The 17,159-nt window shown below is 45.3% G+C and overlaps 1 protein-coding gene across 1 annotated transcript; it reads left to right on the top strand.

Annotated features, from left to right (window-relative positions):
- The first annotated feature begins 1,843 nt into the window (after positions 1-1,843).
- On the top strand, positions 1,844-15,542 carry INA (internexin neuronal intermediate filament protein alpha). The gene is made up of 3 exons (XM_039243914.1): positions 1,844-2,964; positions 11,380-11,504; positions 13,513-15,542. Exons 1-3 carry the CDS (start codon positions 1,903-1,905, stop codon positions 13,823-13,825), a joined length of 1,500 nt encoding a protein of 499 aa, XP_039099845.1. The 5' UTR covers positions 1,844-1,902; the 3' UTR covers positions 13,826-15,542.
- The last annotated feature ends 1,617 nt before the right edge of the window (positions 15,543-17,159 follow it).

Genomic DNA, 17,159 nt, shown 5'->3' with positions numbered 1-17,159 from the left:
CTGTGTTACTGGTCAAAACTCCTCAGAAGCCAACTTAGCCTTATGCTGGCTGCATGGAAATTAATGAGACTTCAAGAGCCTCATTGCTCTAAGGAGAATTACGTAGTGAGGAAAGAATGTATGTGTTCTTGCCAGTGACCTTGTGCAGAGTGTTGCAGGTGAGCCTCAAAATGGGGGTAAGAGCTACCCTGAAGAGTGGCCAGAAAGGAAGTAAACTTGTGCAAAAGTCCTAGCACAATGGATAGCAGAGAGTAATCACTCAGTAGTGTTAACTAGCATTCTTACATCCTTCACCTCTTCAGGCATTTCTGAGCCCAACGAACACAGACTTCAGTTCAGGTCTGGGTCTGTGATAAGGAATCAGGGAGACGGGCTGTGGCAGAGCCTGATCATCTTCCATGACATCAAACATAAAGCCAAGAAATATGTTTCAAAGTCCCATAGGACTCCCCTTCTCCCTTCCTTTAGTGGTCTGTCTCAGGTAATATTTCCACCCACGAAGTTAAAACTTTTCTAGAACTACATCCTTGAGATTCAAATCAAGAAAGGCCTTCAGTCTGGAATTCTGGAGTCTACTAAAAAGTTCTTCTTACTTCCTCTTCGAAGCCATAACCACATCCCTACAGATATTATAAGCTAGAAGGTGAGTGCATACTGCAGACCCTACACTGACTCCTCCCAGCCTTCTTCTCTCCAGATCCCATTCTCTGGCTACCCCTCTTCCCACCCCACATCCTGTGCGGTAAAGGAGGCCACCAGGTGGACAGCACCCTTCCTCAATCCTGGAGTTTAATGTTTGTAGAGACCTCTTTTGTCCAAGGAGAGATCTACACAGGAAGGGCGCTCCTAAACCAGATGAGGATTTACACAGCCTGATATCTCTAGCACCTACAGGACTGGATGGTTAAAAGTAAATGAATTAAGAAGTTGGGTGTTATTCAGTGGAGAGTGGTGGGGGCTGTGGTGAACCCATCTCTATTGGGAGCTTGGAGAGGAGATGGGCATACAGGATACCTCCTAGAAAAACCCCAATTCCGGGTACAGGCAAGGAGGGCAGGGTCAAGGGAAGCGACAGAGCTGTGTGGCTTACGGGTGGAAAACCCGTTTATTTATATAAATGTCAGGGGCACTTCAGTTTTGCCCATTGCAGCCATCCCAGCTCTTTGATCTCCGCTTCTTTCTACTATCCGCATCTCGGGCCCATGTTCTTTTTCTATCCCCCCTCTTTTCCGGGGGCGTCACAAGCATTCCGCCCATCCACCCGCCCTGGGCGCTTCCGCGAGGGCTGCAGAGGAACGGCTGATGAGATGCTCTCTGACGTAGACCCCCTGGGAACCCCAAGCTGGCTGAGGGAAGGGACAAAGCCTGAGGGAAGGGACAAAGTCCCCACTCTTAACTGGAAAAACAGTGCCTCACCCTCAGGAGCTCCTGGATAGGGATGGGCTCGCTCACGGGACACCTCCCAGAAAACCCTAACTCCGGGGGGGTTAAAGGGGTCAAGAAGGACAGGGTCAAGGGAAGCGACCGAGCCGGGTGGTCTCCGGATGGGAAAGCCCAGTCGTTTAGGCACCCCTCCGTTCAAGTCACTTCCAAACCAGGCAATTCTTGGGGAGGGGCGCTGCAGACAGGGAGCGGCTCCTGCGCAAATCGCTTTGTCTCCGCGCCCTGGGTCCGCCGTGCGCGCAGCTGCAATTGTCACTGCGCTTCCCCGCCCCCGCTCCTGAATGCCCCCCTTCCGTCTCTCCGCCAGTCCCGGAGCAGGAGCTCCGCCCCCAACGCGCCGCCCCAGCCCCGGCGCCTTAAAACCCGGTGCACACCGCCCTGCCGCGCCCCGTCTGGCGCACCTCTTCTCTCCTCTGAACCTTCAGCCGCATCCGCTCTCCCGGCCCTGGTCCTGGCACCATGAGCTTCGGCTCGGAGCACTACCTGTGCGCCTCCTCCTACCGCAAGGTGTTTGGAGATGGCTCTCGCCTATCCTCGCGCCTCTCCAGCGCCGGGGGCGCGGGCAGCTTCCGCTCGCAGTCGTTGTCCCGCTGCAATGTGGCCTCCTCCGCCGCCTGCTCCTCGGCCTCGTCGCTGGGCCTGGGCCTAGCCTACCGCCGGCCGCCGGCGTCCGACGGGCTGGACCTGAGTCAGGCGGCGGCGCGCACCAATGAGTACAAGATCATCCGCACCAACGAGAAGGAGCAGCTGCAGGGCCTCAACGACCGCTTCGCTGTGTTCATCGAGAAGGTGCACCAGCTGGAGACGCAGAACCGCGCGCTCGAGGCCGAGCTGGCCGCGCTGCGGCAGCGCCACGCCGAACCGTCTCGCGTCGGCGAGCTCTTCCAGCGCGAGCTGCGCGACCTGCGCGCGCAGCTGGAGGAGGCGAGCTCGGCGCGCGCGCAGGCCCTGCTGGAGCGCGACGGGCTGGCCGAGGAGGTGCAGCGGCTTCGGGCGCGCTGTGAGGAGGAGAGCCGAGGGCGCGAAGGCGCGGAGCGCGCCCTGAAGGCGCAGCAGCGCGATGTGGACGGCGCCACGCTCGCCCGCCTGGACCTAGAGAAGAAGGTGGAGTCGCTGCTGGACGAGCTGGCCTTCGTGCGCCAGGTGCACGACGAGGAGGTGGCCGAGCTGCTGGCCACGCTGCAGGCGTCGTCGCAGGCCGCGGCTGAGGTGGACGTGGCTGTGGCCAAACCAGACCTGAGTTCGGCGCTGAGGGAGATCCGCGCCCAGTATGAATCCCTGGCTGCGAAGAACCTCCAGTCAGCCGAAGAGTGGTACAAGTCCAAGTTTGCCAACCTGAACGAGCAGGCAGCGCGCAGCACCGAAGCCATCCGGGCAAGCCGTGAGGAGATTCATGAGTACCGGCGCCAGCTGCAGGCCCGCACCATCGAGATCGAGGGGCTGCGTGGGGCCAATGAGTCCCTGGAGAGGCAGATCCTGGAGCTGGAGGAGCGGCACAGTGCAGAGGTGGCTAGCTACCAGGTAAGAGCTGGAACGCTGCAAAGGGAGGGGCGCCCTGTCCTCTCTGCCACCTACCTGCGCTTTCCCACACAACTGGAGCTCTAGGAACCGAGAGGAGGGGAGCGGAGGGGAGGGAAGAGGAAGAGGCAAACTAAAAGCCCTGGAGTCTATACCATTCATTCTAAAGTCCTGGCCACCCTCTGTCCCTGCCCGAGCCTTTTTAGAAAAATCCCTTAAGCTTATGTTTTTCACAATCCAAAAATCTAATGCTTCCCTGTCCGCAAATGGACATAAACACCCTGGCGACCTGAAGAACAGTTCCCCACCAAAAGTAGGAGTGAACCCATTGCAGGTGGGTTACAGCCTCTCGTGGTTGGCAGTGCTGTCTCGGCTGTCTGGCTTGTTTGGTTGACTTTGAAAAGCTTTCTGTGCGCCCGGGATTGATATTTATGGATTATCGTCTGCCCTAAAGAGAATGCTGGACTGAATTAGGAAGGGTTCTACCCCATTTTCTTTACTTTTGCCTTCAAAACAGTAGAGATTGGGAACCAAGGAGCTGGGTGATTGGGCTAGTTACAACTGCTCTGCTCCCCTCCCCCCCTCCCCCATCACACACACACGCGCACACACACAGTTTCCTTGTGGACCTATCGATGATATTTCTTAAGAAAGCTTCACACCGCATAGCAAACGGGAGTGGTCGGGGCGCTGTCCTCGGTGCTGATCTAGAGTTCTTTCCATCTCAGAAATGCTGTCTCTCCCGTCTCATGTCCCAGTTATGACTCTCTAGGCAATTAACTGCTTTGGACTTTTTTTTTTTTTCCATCTGCAACACCATCACATCAGTCTTAGCTACCTGCAATCAAAGGTCACCTCATGCACAGCATCAATTTTCACTGTCATGGATGGCTTAGCACTTAACAAAAAACACTTAATGTTCTCAGCAGCAGTGAGGTCTCACTTGAAAATTCACATCTCCTTAATAATTTTCCAGCCTAAATGCATGTGATAAATCACAGAGATGGATGATCCTATCTTTGTTATAGGCCACTTATTTTTTCCATCTTAGCATGTCCTCTAAGCTCCTATGAAGGTATTGATTGGATCTTTCTTCCTTTTCTCTCTAAACAAAGGCCACTGCATCTTCAGTCCTACTATACAGGACATTCTGGGCTTATGACCACAAAGGGTACAGAGGCAGTGGGAAAGAAAGGAACCCAAATAGTGTGATTCAATTCAAAGATATAATAAAAGCTCCGTTGGGTAGAATGGTAATAATTTAGAAATTTGCAATAATTCATTCTAGCCAAGATCGAAGTTTACATTTGATGCACTTAATAGGATTTGGGAACATTAATACAATAGAATCAAGAAAGGAGTAAAACCTCAGATTTCTTATTGGTGTGCAAATATTTGTTGTCCATTATAAACTACCCCCATTAGTTAAGGAAGACAGCTTGCTTGGACCATTTGTTTTGGTTAGTTTGGAATTATGGTACAATTCAAGTGAATACTTCTATTCTGCTTCAAAAGCTGTAACTTGAATTTTTCAGTATGTGGCCCAGCCCCTGCACGGCCTGAATTAACCACATTTAGTTAATTGAGACTTCGTGTGTTCTTCTAGAAGCCTCAAAAGATGAGCTAGGTGGTCTTCTGAAGGGCTAGCCCAGTATTTCTACAAAAAGAATAACTTACCTGCAACTGCCATGCCCTCTCTTTGGTACAGCCTACATTCTAAGAGGTAGTGACAGTACTGTGTGACTTGTTTTGTCTGCTTAAAAGGCTTTCAGTGTTAGACAATAGTAGGGTCATCCAGATACAGTCTACAGGAAACAAGCAAACAAACAAAACAACAGAAACTGCGGCATCTGCAGCTCTGCAGTGCTGCCCCCATCAGCATGAGCCTTCAAAGCCTGGTGGACCTGCTGGTGGAGTGGAAGAGGAGATGAGATGACAGAAAGCTATTTCCTACCCCTTGGGACTTCAGGCTGAGGAGGGGCTCGCATCCTCACCTGCTGATCCTGAAGGCCTGAAGTCACAGGAGTGTTCTCTGGCTGTTTTCTCTAATAGTACTGGCAGTGAGATTCAGCCATTGTTTTCTTGCCCTCTCACCCCTCCCTACTCCCCTTTCACTGCAGTAATGGGAGGCGGTTCTCTTTCTTCTGCTTCAAAGATGAATGATAGACCCATATTCCTTTGCAAGCTTGCCTCCCTCTTAAGAGGCAGAGGAAGGCCCCATTAAGGTCATATTTTCCGTGCCTGGAATGCTGACAGCTTATTCAAGGAGAGAAGGTTATTACACTTTTGAAAGGGTAAAGAATGATTCAAGGTGACATGGTAAGTACACAATGATATATGAGAGAGTCCAAATCAGGTGACAGGAGAAATTATGAAGCGCTAGGACCATTGTCTTCAAAACCCAAATGTAGCCACCCTCCAGTTGAATCCTTTTCCACTTCTGACCCAGGGCGAAGCTGGTTCCTGCATAGCTACTTCATCACCATTAAAGGCCCTGTTCTGCCAAAGACATCTAAGGATATTTTTTCAGGATACTGGAGGCCTTGGCCTTGTATTATGGTCAGCCTTGGAAAGCCAAGGCTTTCCTTGAAAGACCTTGCTGAATAATCAAGCTCACCATTAGTTAATGCTCCCCAGGGAGATGAGCCAAGTCTGCCCTCCTCTCTCCAGTAAGAGATTGGAATATAACCTAATGAAATAGCAAGAAGGGACTGACCCCTTAGAGACTGGGGGTGACAGTGGCTGATAGGTAAATCAATTGCGCGATAGATTTATCTCTGAAATTAGAATTCAAAAGAAACTACATTTAGTCCTTTTTTTTTTTTTAAATTCTTCCATGTGTTTTTGGTTTGGTTTGTTTTTTGCCCCTCTCTGCCTCTCTGTATTATCGTCACAAGGGCCACCTTGATTGCTCCTTCACAGAAATAAATTCAAACAAGTAGTTCCTAAATCCATTGGCCCACCAAGGTCGCTTGGGGGCTTAACAAAAATTCTTAGGCCTACTCCTTCTCCCAACTGGATTCAGTTGTTCACAGGTAGGGTCCAGGAATATGCAGTTTCAGTAAAAGTGCTGCATTCTATTATTCTCAGACTGATTTGGGGGTGCATTGACCTAAACCGCATTTCACGATATAAACCAGCTCATATTATGCAAGATTTTAAAGTCTGGTGGGGGGGGAAAAAGAAAGCAAAGACAGAAAGGAGAATAAGGCATATGGGTGGTCCACATATGAAAATCCTCTTTGCCCACCCACTAAGTCTGGATGGGCTCTTTCCTTCAGACTGTGCTGCACTCACTACTGCTCGCCTGGCTGAGGGCTCCTAAAAGTGATGAAATCCATAGCACCATTTGTGGTTCCTTTTCTCCAGTGCAGTTGCTTATGTGACCAGTTCTTTCTCTTACTCCTGGTCTGCATCCTTCCAGCCCTTGGGAAGATGCTCAGCACTTGTCTTAGCTACTACTCCAGGAGAGACCCCAGCTGGAACTGGGAGTGCCTCTCTTCCATTCCCTCAGGCTAAGCCAGCAGCAGCTGCGTGGTTGGGGGAGGGGGCAGACTGCAGTGCTCTGTTCAGATTTCCAGCTGGAGGCCATCTTTGTCAGGGCTTTTGAAGGGCAATGCAAGACAGCCTGGTATGGAGAAGAGAACACAAAGAGACTACACACTGAAGAGCAATGGTCAGCAGCACTCAGCCCAATTCCTTCTGAAAGGAGCAAAGTCATGCTTTTTGCCTACTCTGATCCATAAAATAGATGTATGAAATGTATAACATAAAAATTCAAGGAAATCTCCTTTATCTAGAACTCAGCTCCCAACAACCTCTTACTCAGTGAACACAGCTCTGAAACAAAAAGAGGACTACATTAGGGTGCCTGCGTGGCTCAGTCAGTTGAGCATCTGACTCTTGGGGTTTCAGATTGGGTCATGATCTCATGGTTTGGGGGTTCGAGGCCTGCATTGGACTCTGCGCCGACAGTGTAGAGCCTGCTTAGAATTCTCTCTCTCTCCCTCTCACAGCCCCCCTCCCCCCTCTCTCCCTCTCTTTCCCTCTCTCTCAAAATAAATAAATAAACTTAGGAGAAAAAAGGAAAAAAAAGAAAAAGGACCTTATTAACCCACTGATGAGATAAAACGTCTAACTTAAAATCACATATTGGGAAGTTGACCCCCTCTGGGGCCCCTCACTTATTCATTCTTACTTTACATGATCCTAAAGCACTTTGTCGTTTGAATTTCAAGCCTGCTACAAGATAGAGAAGAGGGACCAATGGAGTCAGCCATCATCAAGGACAAGGAGCATTAGTTTAACTTTCAAAACAAAGAAAATCAATAAGTAACAAGTACTAATGCAACCACTGCTCTTTGGGGCCATTTAGGATAGAAATAACCCGATATCCCTCAGTTGACCTGATGTATAAAAGACATCATAGAACTATAGAAAAATACTTGATCATTATCACAACCCATAGTTGATAAGAAAGGTTGCATTATGTTTATGTCCAAATTAAGAATGGTACAAGAGGGGCGCTTGGCTGGCGTGGTTGGTAGAGCATGCAGCTCTTTTTATTTATTTATTTATTTATTTATTTATTTACTTACTTACTTACTTACTTATTCATTCATTCATTCATTCATTCATTTTTGGGAGAGTACAAGAGGGGGAGGAGCAGAGAGAGGGGGACAGAAGATCCCAAGTGGGTCCATGCTGACAGGCAACTGGCAAGATCATGACCTAAGCTCAACTGACTGAGCCACCCAGGTACTCCAGAGCATTCAGATCTTGATCTTGGGGGTGTGAGTTTGAGCCCTGCATTGGAGGTAGAGATTACCTTAAAAAATAAAATCTTTAGGGGTGCCTGGGTGCCTCAGTCGGTTGAGCATCCAGATTCGGCCCAGGTCATGATCTCACGGTACATGGGTTCAAGCCCCACGTCAGACTCTGTGCTCACAGCTGAGAGCCTGGAGCCTGCTTCTGGTTCTGTGTCTCCCTCTCTCTCTGCCCCTCCTCCACTCATGCTCTGTCTCTCTCTGTCTCTCAAAAATGAATAAATGTTAAAAAAGAAATTTTAAAAATAAATATAAAAGTAAAAACTTTAAAAAAATGGTACAAGCCACTTTAGATAGGTTTTCATTCAAAAAATTTTTTAAATCTGATGCTTTAAGGAATATGCCTTCAACTATCTAATATTAAAGTTATACATTGCTTTCCTTAGTAATCCAAGGGGTTGTAGGGAGGACACATGATTAATCTGTCCATATGATTAAAAAGGGTTATAGAGTCACATGGTATGATATTAACAATAATAAAAATCATTAACAATTATTGAGCAATTTGTATGTGACAAGTGCTGTTCTAACACCTATTATCTAATTTAATAGATAATACACTCATATAGTAATGTGAGGTCCCTTAAATTGGAATCCTAACTTGAGGATCTCGGTATACCTCAGAAAAGAATTAAACATTATAATTTTCCATACGTCGAAATGAAAGTTTGAAAGAAACTAAAATATAGAAAACTGACTGAGGTATGTTAGATATTTGTGGCAGGGCAAGAAATGCAACCCAAAGATCCTGATGATCCTTTTCCTCAAATTTCATTTCTCCTGCTACTTTGCATAATGAAGTCTTCCTTCCCTTTCTCCTTTTCCCCTTAACCGTGGTAGTATTGCTTCTCTTACCCCCAGTGCATCACTAGCAGACTTGCTTGTAGGTTAAACTCCGGAAACAACCATCAAGTAAAATTTTTGGTAAAAAGCATTTTAAGCCCTTATGATCTCTTAACACACTTTGTAATATTTCCGTCGCTTTCCTTGTAATATGTATTTTCCATACTGCTTGTCATTCCTTGCTCTGTACCCCTCAGTTAATTGAGTCTCTCCTTTGCGGTATTCCTGTCAATATTTATAGAACAGGTAGGTGGTATGAATTTTCATTCTTTCTACAGTCTCCTGATTTGGAAGTCTGCACTCCCTGATGTTATCAGCCCTGCCTTCACCACCACTTCATCCTCCCCACACGGGAAGTTACGAGGGCCCCTTACCACTTCTTGAGGTTTCTGATGTTTATCTGCATCACTCATTTCATAAAAGTTACTCTAAATTGCTGTGTTCTTTATGTCGACAAAGCTTCAACTGAATTATATGGGTTATTAGCTCACATCTTTCAGGTCCTAGAAAAAGAAGTGCTTGTGTAGCACTGTTCATTCATTTAATAGTTATTCATTGAGCATCTAGTGTGCATTGTGCTAGGATCTGGGCTTCCCTGGATGAACTAAACAGAAACAGCTCCTGTTTCCATGTAAATTACATTCTGCAGCAGTAGTTCTCTGACAGGAGTGATTTGCCTTCGAGGGGACATTTACGATGTCTAGAGGCATTGTTGGTTGGTTATCACTGCTGGGAGGGAGGGTGTGTGCTACTAACGGGTAGAGGTCAGGGATGCTGCTAAACACCCTACAATTCACAGGACAGCCCCCAACAGCAAAGAATTATCCAGCCCAAAGTGTCAACAGTGCCCAGGGTGAAAAACCATGAGAGAGAGGAAGGTGACAGAAAATAAACTAGTAAACTAATAAATGAACAAGAAATTTTCAGATAATGATAAGAGCTAAGAGCAGAGTGGCCACTTTCAAGTATGTGCTTTCTTGTAATTTGTTCTCCCACTGAAGTTGCCTTTTCTCATTTGCACAAAGCCCATGCATGGGCTAGCTACTGGCCTGGCTTGAGGTAAAATACCATGCTAGATCAGTGTGGAAAGGGTACTTCCATTAGACACAAAGGAAGACCTGTCTGAGCAGAGGGCATTTGAACTGAATCTTCGATGAAACAGAATTGGCCAGGGAAGACCTACCACAGAGCATTCCAAATAGAGGAAATAGCTAGCCTCCAGGGCCTGGGACAGCAATGAACTTAGTAAGTTCATTGGTAAGTTTAAGGAGCAAAAGAGAAGCCCAGGGTAGCTGAAACACTTTGAGCAAGGGAAATAATATAGGCCATGCTGAGGAGTTTGGCCCTTATTCTAAAGCTGTTACAGGGTTTCAAGAACGTGAGCAACAGAACCTGCTGTGTTTTGAAAAGATCATCTGAGGGCATCTGGGTGGCTCAATCAGTTAAGCATCCAACTTTGTTTGCCTCAGGTCATATTCTGATGGTTCACGAGTTCAAGGCCTGCACCAGGCTCTGCACTGACAGTGTGGAGCCTGCTTGGGATTCTCTCGGTCCCCTTCTCTCTCTGCCCCTCCCGCACTCACTCTCGCTCTCTCTCTAAATAAACAAAGAAAAGAAAATTGAAATAAAAATAAATAGTTTTAAAAAATCCTCTGGCTACTCAAGAATCAAACTTTTTAAAAAATGTTTATTCATTTTTGAGAGAGACAGTGTGAGCAGGAGAGGGAAAGAGAGGGAGACACAGGATCCGAAGCAGGCTCCAGGCTCTGAGCTATCAACACAGAGCCTGACGCGTGGCTTGAACTCACAGGCTGCGAGATCATGACCTGAACCAAAGTCAGATGCTCAACCGACTGAGCCACCCAGGCAACCCAAGAATCAAACATTTAAAGCTAGTTGTCTTCTGTGCCTGGGTTTGCACCTGAAAGAAATTGGAGCAAAGCTATTACATGAACTTAGTTTCTTTTTAAAAATATAATTTAAATCTGTCATTTGGATTAAAACAATTCCATGGAATCTTTCTGCTTCCTCCTTATGTATTGTGTAAAATGCTTTCAGTAAGGTGATTGAGTAGCAGACTTCCAGGAAACCATCAGAATGAATGGAGGCAGAGAGGACTTGCCATCCTCCCTGTGCTTTTCACAGTGGAATTTTTGGAGTCTAAGCTTCTAACCTGAAGATTTGGATTTTGGAAAAAGCATGCAACAATGGAGTTATTCAGTAGCAATCAATAAGCAAAGGAGGGATGATAAGTAAGTTAAAAAGAGTGAGAGAGAGAGAGAGGGCCACCTGGGTAGCTCAGTTGGTTAAGCATCTGACTTCAGCTTGGGTCATGATCTCAGGGCTTGTGAGTTCGAGCCCTGCATCGGGCTCTCCGCTGTCAGCACAGAGCCTGCTTTGGATGCTTTGTCCCCTCTCTCTCCGCCCTTCCCCCACTAGCACTCTCTCTCTCAAAAAGAAATAAGCATTTAAAAAAGAGAGAGAAAATATTCCTCTGGTGTTCAGTCAAGAACCATATGCCCTGCAATAGAAGTGCCCAACCCTGACCATGCATCCAAATCTCCAGGGGATGTTTATGAAAAAATGCAGTTGCTGGGACCTCCCCCCCTCCCAGAACAAATGAATCAGAATCCGGGCTGGGGGGACAGGCCTAGATTTTTAATGTGGAGTCAGGGATGAGAATCCTTACTTTGTGGAAATCTTACTGAATTTCACCTGGGTCAAATATGTTGGATGTGTCACTTTTCAGGATAGCATCGGGCAGCTGGAGAATGATCTGAGGAACACCAAGAGTGAGATGGCTCGCCACCTTCGGGAATACCAGGACTTGCTCAATGTCAAAATGGCTCTTGATATTGAGATTGCAGCTTACAGGTATTTCAAAGGGCGTGCTCACCCAACCATGTCCGGTCATCTGGGGCAATACTACCCAAATAAGTGGATAAAGTGGTTTCAGTCTCTCTGATTTCTGATGGGTGAGAGGGGATGAGGAAAGAAAGACATCACTGGCACCGTGCAGGCAAGCTGACCCCTCTGTCCTTCAACTTGTTTATATCTCAGCTCCACCTTACTAGTCCTGGAGTAACCTACCTACCTCTACTGGGATTTAAGGAGATAATGTGAGTATCCAGAGGTTGACATAAAATCCACCAGACTCTGGGACGCCTGAGTGGCTCAGTGGGTTGAACGTCTGACTTCGGCTCAGGTCATGATCTTGCAGTTGTGAGTTCAAGCTCTCTGTTGGGCTCTGTGCTGACAGCTCAGAGTCTGGAGCCTGCTTCAGATTCTGTGTGTGTGTCTCTCTCTGCCCCTCCCCTGCTTGTGCTCTGTCTCTCTCTCAAAAATAAAATAAACTTAAAAAAAATTAAAAGAAAAAATCTACCAGATTCTAACTTTTAAAAATAGGGTTTATACAACATAGAACATCCTAATATGTGAGGTCTCCCCCTGGATTTCTACTCAAGCAATGTTCAAGTGAACATTACCTTTAAAAGTAACAGCAGCTACTATTTTTTGAATGACTACTATGTGCACTATATTAGATACTGTATTTAAATTATCTAGGTATCCATCATATTATTTCCATTTTGCAGATGAGGAAACTTGAACCACAAACTGACTATGCAACTTATTCTTTTTTTTTTTTTTATATATATATATATATATATATTTTTTTTATTTCTATGAGAGAGAGAGACAGCGTGAGCAGGGGAGGGTCAGAGAGAGAGGGAGTCACAGACTGAAACAGGCTCCAGGCTCTGAGCTGGCAGTCAGCACAGAGCCCGATGCGGGGCTCGAACCCACAAACCGCGAGATCATGACCTAAGCGAAAGTCGGACGCTTAACCGACTAAGCCACCCAGGCGCCCCACTATGCAACTTATTCTAAGTCATAGTACTGGTAAATGAAAGAGTTAAGCTTCACCTAAATATGAGAGATTTTTCTTTTTTCTTTTACACTATGTATACTACTTTAAAACAAAACTCCAAGAGTATGTGATAGTGTTTTGAGCTTCTTTTTTTTAAGTTTATTTATTTATTTTGAGAGAGACAGAGACAGCACAAGTAGGGGAGGGAGGGAGAGAGAGAGAGAGAGAGAGGGAGAGAATCCGAAGCAGGCTCTGCACTGTCCACATGGAGCCCAACACGGGGGTTGAAACCATGAAGCCGTGAGATCATGACCTAAGCCAAAACCAAGAGTCAGATGCTTAACCCACTGAGCCACCCAGGTGCCCTTGAATTTCTAATTTTAAAGAAAAGGTGGTAAAAATTATTAGAGTTATAAGAAACAAGGTATTGGGGCCATACTTACAATGCTGGTTAGGCGAGGCTGAGAAAAAGTCTGGTATCTGAAACAGTTTCATTCACTGGTTTTTGTGTTGCTGGTTCCATTCCCTTTGTTCTCCTATACATTGAAAAATACAAATCCCAAGTTCAGACTGAATTAGGCGGTTCCTTCCTCCTTTGTGGACTTCTCGCCTTCATATCCTTATTGCACTTAAGGTTTTAATTAGCAAAATTACTTCTCCCTAGAGCTTCATAGACTCTTAAATGCCAAAAATGAGTGTGATGAAGCCAAGGGGAATTGTATAAAAATTTCCTTTTGAACTTATTTGTGAATAGGATAGGTTTCCCTTTGACAGTGCTTTAAACAGCTGGTGCCAAACATGTGTGAGTGTGTGTGAGTGTGTGTACTTGGGCGTGTGTATGCATGTGCTGGGGCCTTAAAATTCAATATTTATTGGTTTCAAGCTCATGAATAAACTGAAGAGTCCTATGGAATCTTTATAAAATGAATAGGAGCTGGAGGGTTAAGTTCTTTAAAAAAAAAAAAAAAAGTTGCAAGTTCACTTCCTAAGAATGTTTCTCTGTTGGATTTACAGGAAACTGCTGGAAGGTGAAGAGACACGTTTTAGCACCGGTGGATTGAGCATTTCAGGGCTGAATCCACCTCCCAATCCAGGTTATCTGCTCCCACCTAGAATCCTCAGTTCTACAACCTCCAAAGTCTCATCCACTGGGCTGTCTCTTAAGAAAGAGGAGGAGGAGGAGGAAGAGGCTTCTAAGGTGGCCTCTAAGAAAACCTCCCAGATAGGGGAAAGTTTTGAAGAAATATTGGAGGAGACGGTCATATCTACTAAGAAAACCGAGAAATCAAATATAGAAGAAAGTACCACTTCAAGCCAAAAAATATAATTCTGATGCTTAAAAGAAGTTAATGCTTAGGAGGGGATAATATGCATTTGACTTGTTAAAGAGCCTATTCCTGAACCAAAACACCTGTCACCACTACAAAATGTCTTCAAGGCTTCAGTCTCCTATTTAGCATTGAGTCCTCACTTTCTCTAATAACAAAAGCACCCCTTAGGTTGGAGCAAACTGCAGTCCTAGCACAATCACAGACGAGTTATCTAAGAATTCCGCTTTCTCACCTAAAGCTCAGGCTTCACAGCATTAGATGATTCAGGTACAGAGGAAGTACAAATTAAGGTGCTAAATCTGTGATCGTCGTCATTTGCTGTGAATTGAAATTAAAACTTATATTTGCTCAGTATACCCAGACAACACCCTGCTATATAGTCTCACTCTAGGTACGTAAAACATAAGATCACTGCCAAAGATACACCAATGGTCCACATCCAACACCACTCTGACAAAACTGCTTCACAAGTGATAGGTGGTTGTTTAATGGACACTTCCTCCCACCTCTCACAATTCCTTGTATCCTTTTCTTCCATTCAGGAAAAAAGAAAAAAAAAAAGGCGAGTATAGTATTCTTCCCTCTTAAACACATTTAGGTTCTTCTCAAAAGAACGTACCCCCTTTAGCTCTCTTTGTTCAATGGGTAAATTAGATGCATGTTGACCATTCATGGAATGACTTCTTCCTGCCCATTTCATGCCCTTCCAATTCTAGAAGGAAAACAAAGAAAAAGCCGTGATAAGTTTTAAGGGTTGCCCCAACAAATACAATAATGAAAAGAGTCCCTAGATTTTAGGCTTTCAGCTTATTCAAATCCATTTAATTAGGGGGAAAAAAGGTACTTTATTAAGAATGTAGCTGTTCACTTTAACTTTAGAAACACATTTATAGTGCCCCAAGCTGTGATTAAGCTGACCTTAGATTTAGTAGTATACGCTAGAAGAGGTGAGTATTTGTGTGGATGGGAAAAGCCAAGGTCTCATTGATCTGTGTCAGTTCATTTGTGGTGATCTAGAATTAGCTGTTTCGTGCCCTTACCCTTAGAGCCCACTTATCCCCCTTGCCACAGTCTAGGTCCGAAAAAGGGCTTGCTTTTACTCTCCTATGCCTTTTAAGAGTGCTAAGTGTAATTAAGTTAATCCCCAGAACACAGTGCTACTGCCCAAAAGTAAAAGAAATCACCTCTGGTCAATCAACACCACCAGCAAGCATAAAAAATAAATCTTTCTCTTGTCTAATAAAAGAGTCCTGCCCAACAGTTTTCCCATTGCTGCGTGGTTGGTGAGGTCTCCCTTCCCTACTGGAGAGGCAGTGATGCCTATACTAGAGAAGGGGTACATATGCTCCTACTCATGTGCTAGGAAGTACATTCTGGAGAGTCAGCTTTTCATCTGCCCAACTGTGTAGCAGCCGCATTGCCCCATCTCCCACATACATGTGCCAAGTTTGATGTCAGGCTAATTCTCTGTCTGCAGTCACTTCCACCAGACCTTAAGAGTTGCCAGGTCTCTGTCACACACCTCCATTCACAGCAGAAAGGACGTGATGCTTTTACTAAACTTTCTTATCCTAGTACCTGCTTCAGGGGCTCAAGGAACTGGAAAGATACTTTCTCTTCTTCCTTTCCCTCACTCCATCCCTCTCTTTACTTCTCATACTTCCTGTAAAACATTAGTAAGATAAGAATTAAAAGTCACACGAATCCCACCAATATAATTTGTGTTCTGTGGTTTTTGCTGTTTCAGAAGCACTGTTTTGGTTCAATGAGACAGCTGTGCCCCCAAATAATTTAGAAATTATTTTTCCTCTGTTCCTTACATCTACATCTAGGTGGGTTTTTTTTAATGTTTTATTTATTTCTGAGAGAGAGAGGCAGTGTGAGCAGGGAAGGGTCAGAGAGAGAGGGAGATAAAGAATCTGAAACAGGCTCCAGGCTCAGAGGTGGCAGTCAGCACAGAGCCCGACATGGGGCTCGAACCCACAAACTGTGAGATCATGACCTGAGCCAAAGTCAGATGCTTAACCAACTGAGCCACCCAGGCGCCCCTACATTTAGGTTTTTTTACCCCCTGCCAAAGCCTCGGGGCTATATAGTCTGCATGTGTTTCACACTGTCTGAAACACATAATGTACTAAATGGACAGTTTATGGCAGGGAGAAGAAAAATCAAATCAAATGATGCAAGACCAAAGATTCTGTGCCTGGATAATGATTTAACTAGCTTAACTTGAGCATTTCTGAGAATGCACTGGCAGAACGCATATGATAAAAGGTAGTTCAGAACAATTAGTATCTTTTCTTTTTTTGAAAATGAGGTTATACTTCTGTAGAACCCATATGTTTAGGTAGAACATAGGCATCAGTAGTAGAAGTTTCCTCTACTGTAATGATTGCTAACCTTTGATGGATTACAGACCCCTTGGAGGAAGCTATGGACCCTTTTCCCAGAAAAACACACAAAACTTTGTCCATATCAAGGGGCTTGGAGTTCCTCATTGGACTATCTACTTCTGGTCTCCAGAAGTCCAGGGACCCCAAGTTGAGATTCCCTAATACAATGTCACGTTCCAGGATGGAGACTGTAAATGAGGGGATATGGATGCAGCTCCCACTGATACTGGTAGTGAAACTGGAGCTTGCTGAATCTTGAACAATCTTGTCCTCCGTCCATCAGGCTAAGAGCATTTGCATGCCATGCAAGGATACGTCGATGGTACCGCTTGGGAAGAGATGTTCATCCTGCACTAACAATGAGTGCTTTATAGTAATCAAACATCTTTTAGGGCCTATTAAGGAAAAATAATAGTCTCATCAGTACATGGGTTTTCAATATAGATATTGGTTGCCACTTCTAAGAATTCTGCATATTTGGTTAATGGATCTGTCTGAAAAACCACCATCCTTTTATTACACTTATATAATCTCTAGCTCTAATTTGTATCTCCTGTTTTCAGTGAGTTGCCACTAATTGCCATGAGCTCAGTTATAAAGACATTAAGTACCTGGAGTTGATAAATTTTTAAATCAGGACAGTCACAGTAACAAGGAAACAGTGTTCAGAATCAAAAGGCAGGGAGGAGGAGAGGAGGAAGCAAGCAATATCAACTATTAGAACAGGACAACAAAGAGTCTGTGAGGCTGTGGGGAAGCTGTCCACAAAGCACACTGGTGATAACCAAAATGACTTTCAGATTGATTAGACAATGAGATCCCCTGCCTCCTGAGACTAATAACAGTTTTAACTTATTCAGTACCTACTTACTATGTGTCAGACACTGTTCTAGGCAGTAAACAGAATTGTCTCACTTAAACCTCACAACCACTCTTG

Source organism: Hyaena hyaena, unplaced genomic scaffold (genome assembly GCF_003009895.1).
Source record: "Hyaena hyaena isolate Hyena2069 unplaced genomic scaffold, ASM300989v1 scaffold_233, whole genome shotgun sequence".
NCBI lineage: Eukaryota > Metazoa > Chordata > Mammalia > Carnivora > Hyaenidae > Hyaena > Hyaena hyaena.
This window is presented reverse-complemented; position numbering and strand designations above follow the sequence as displayed.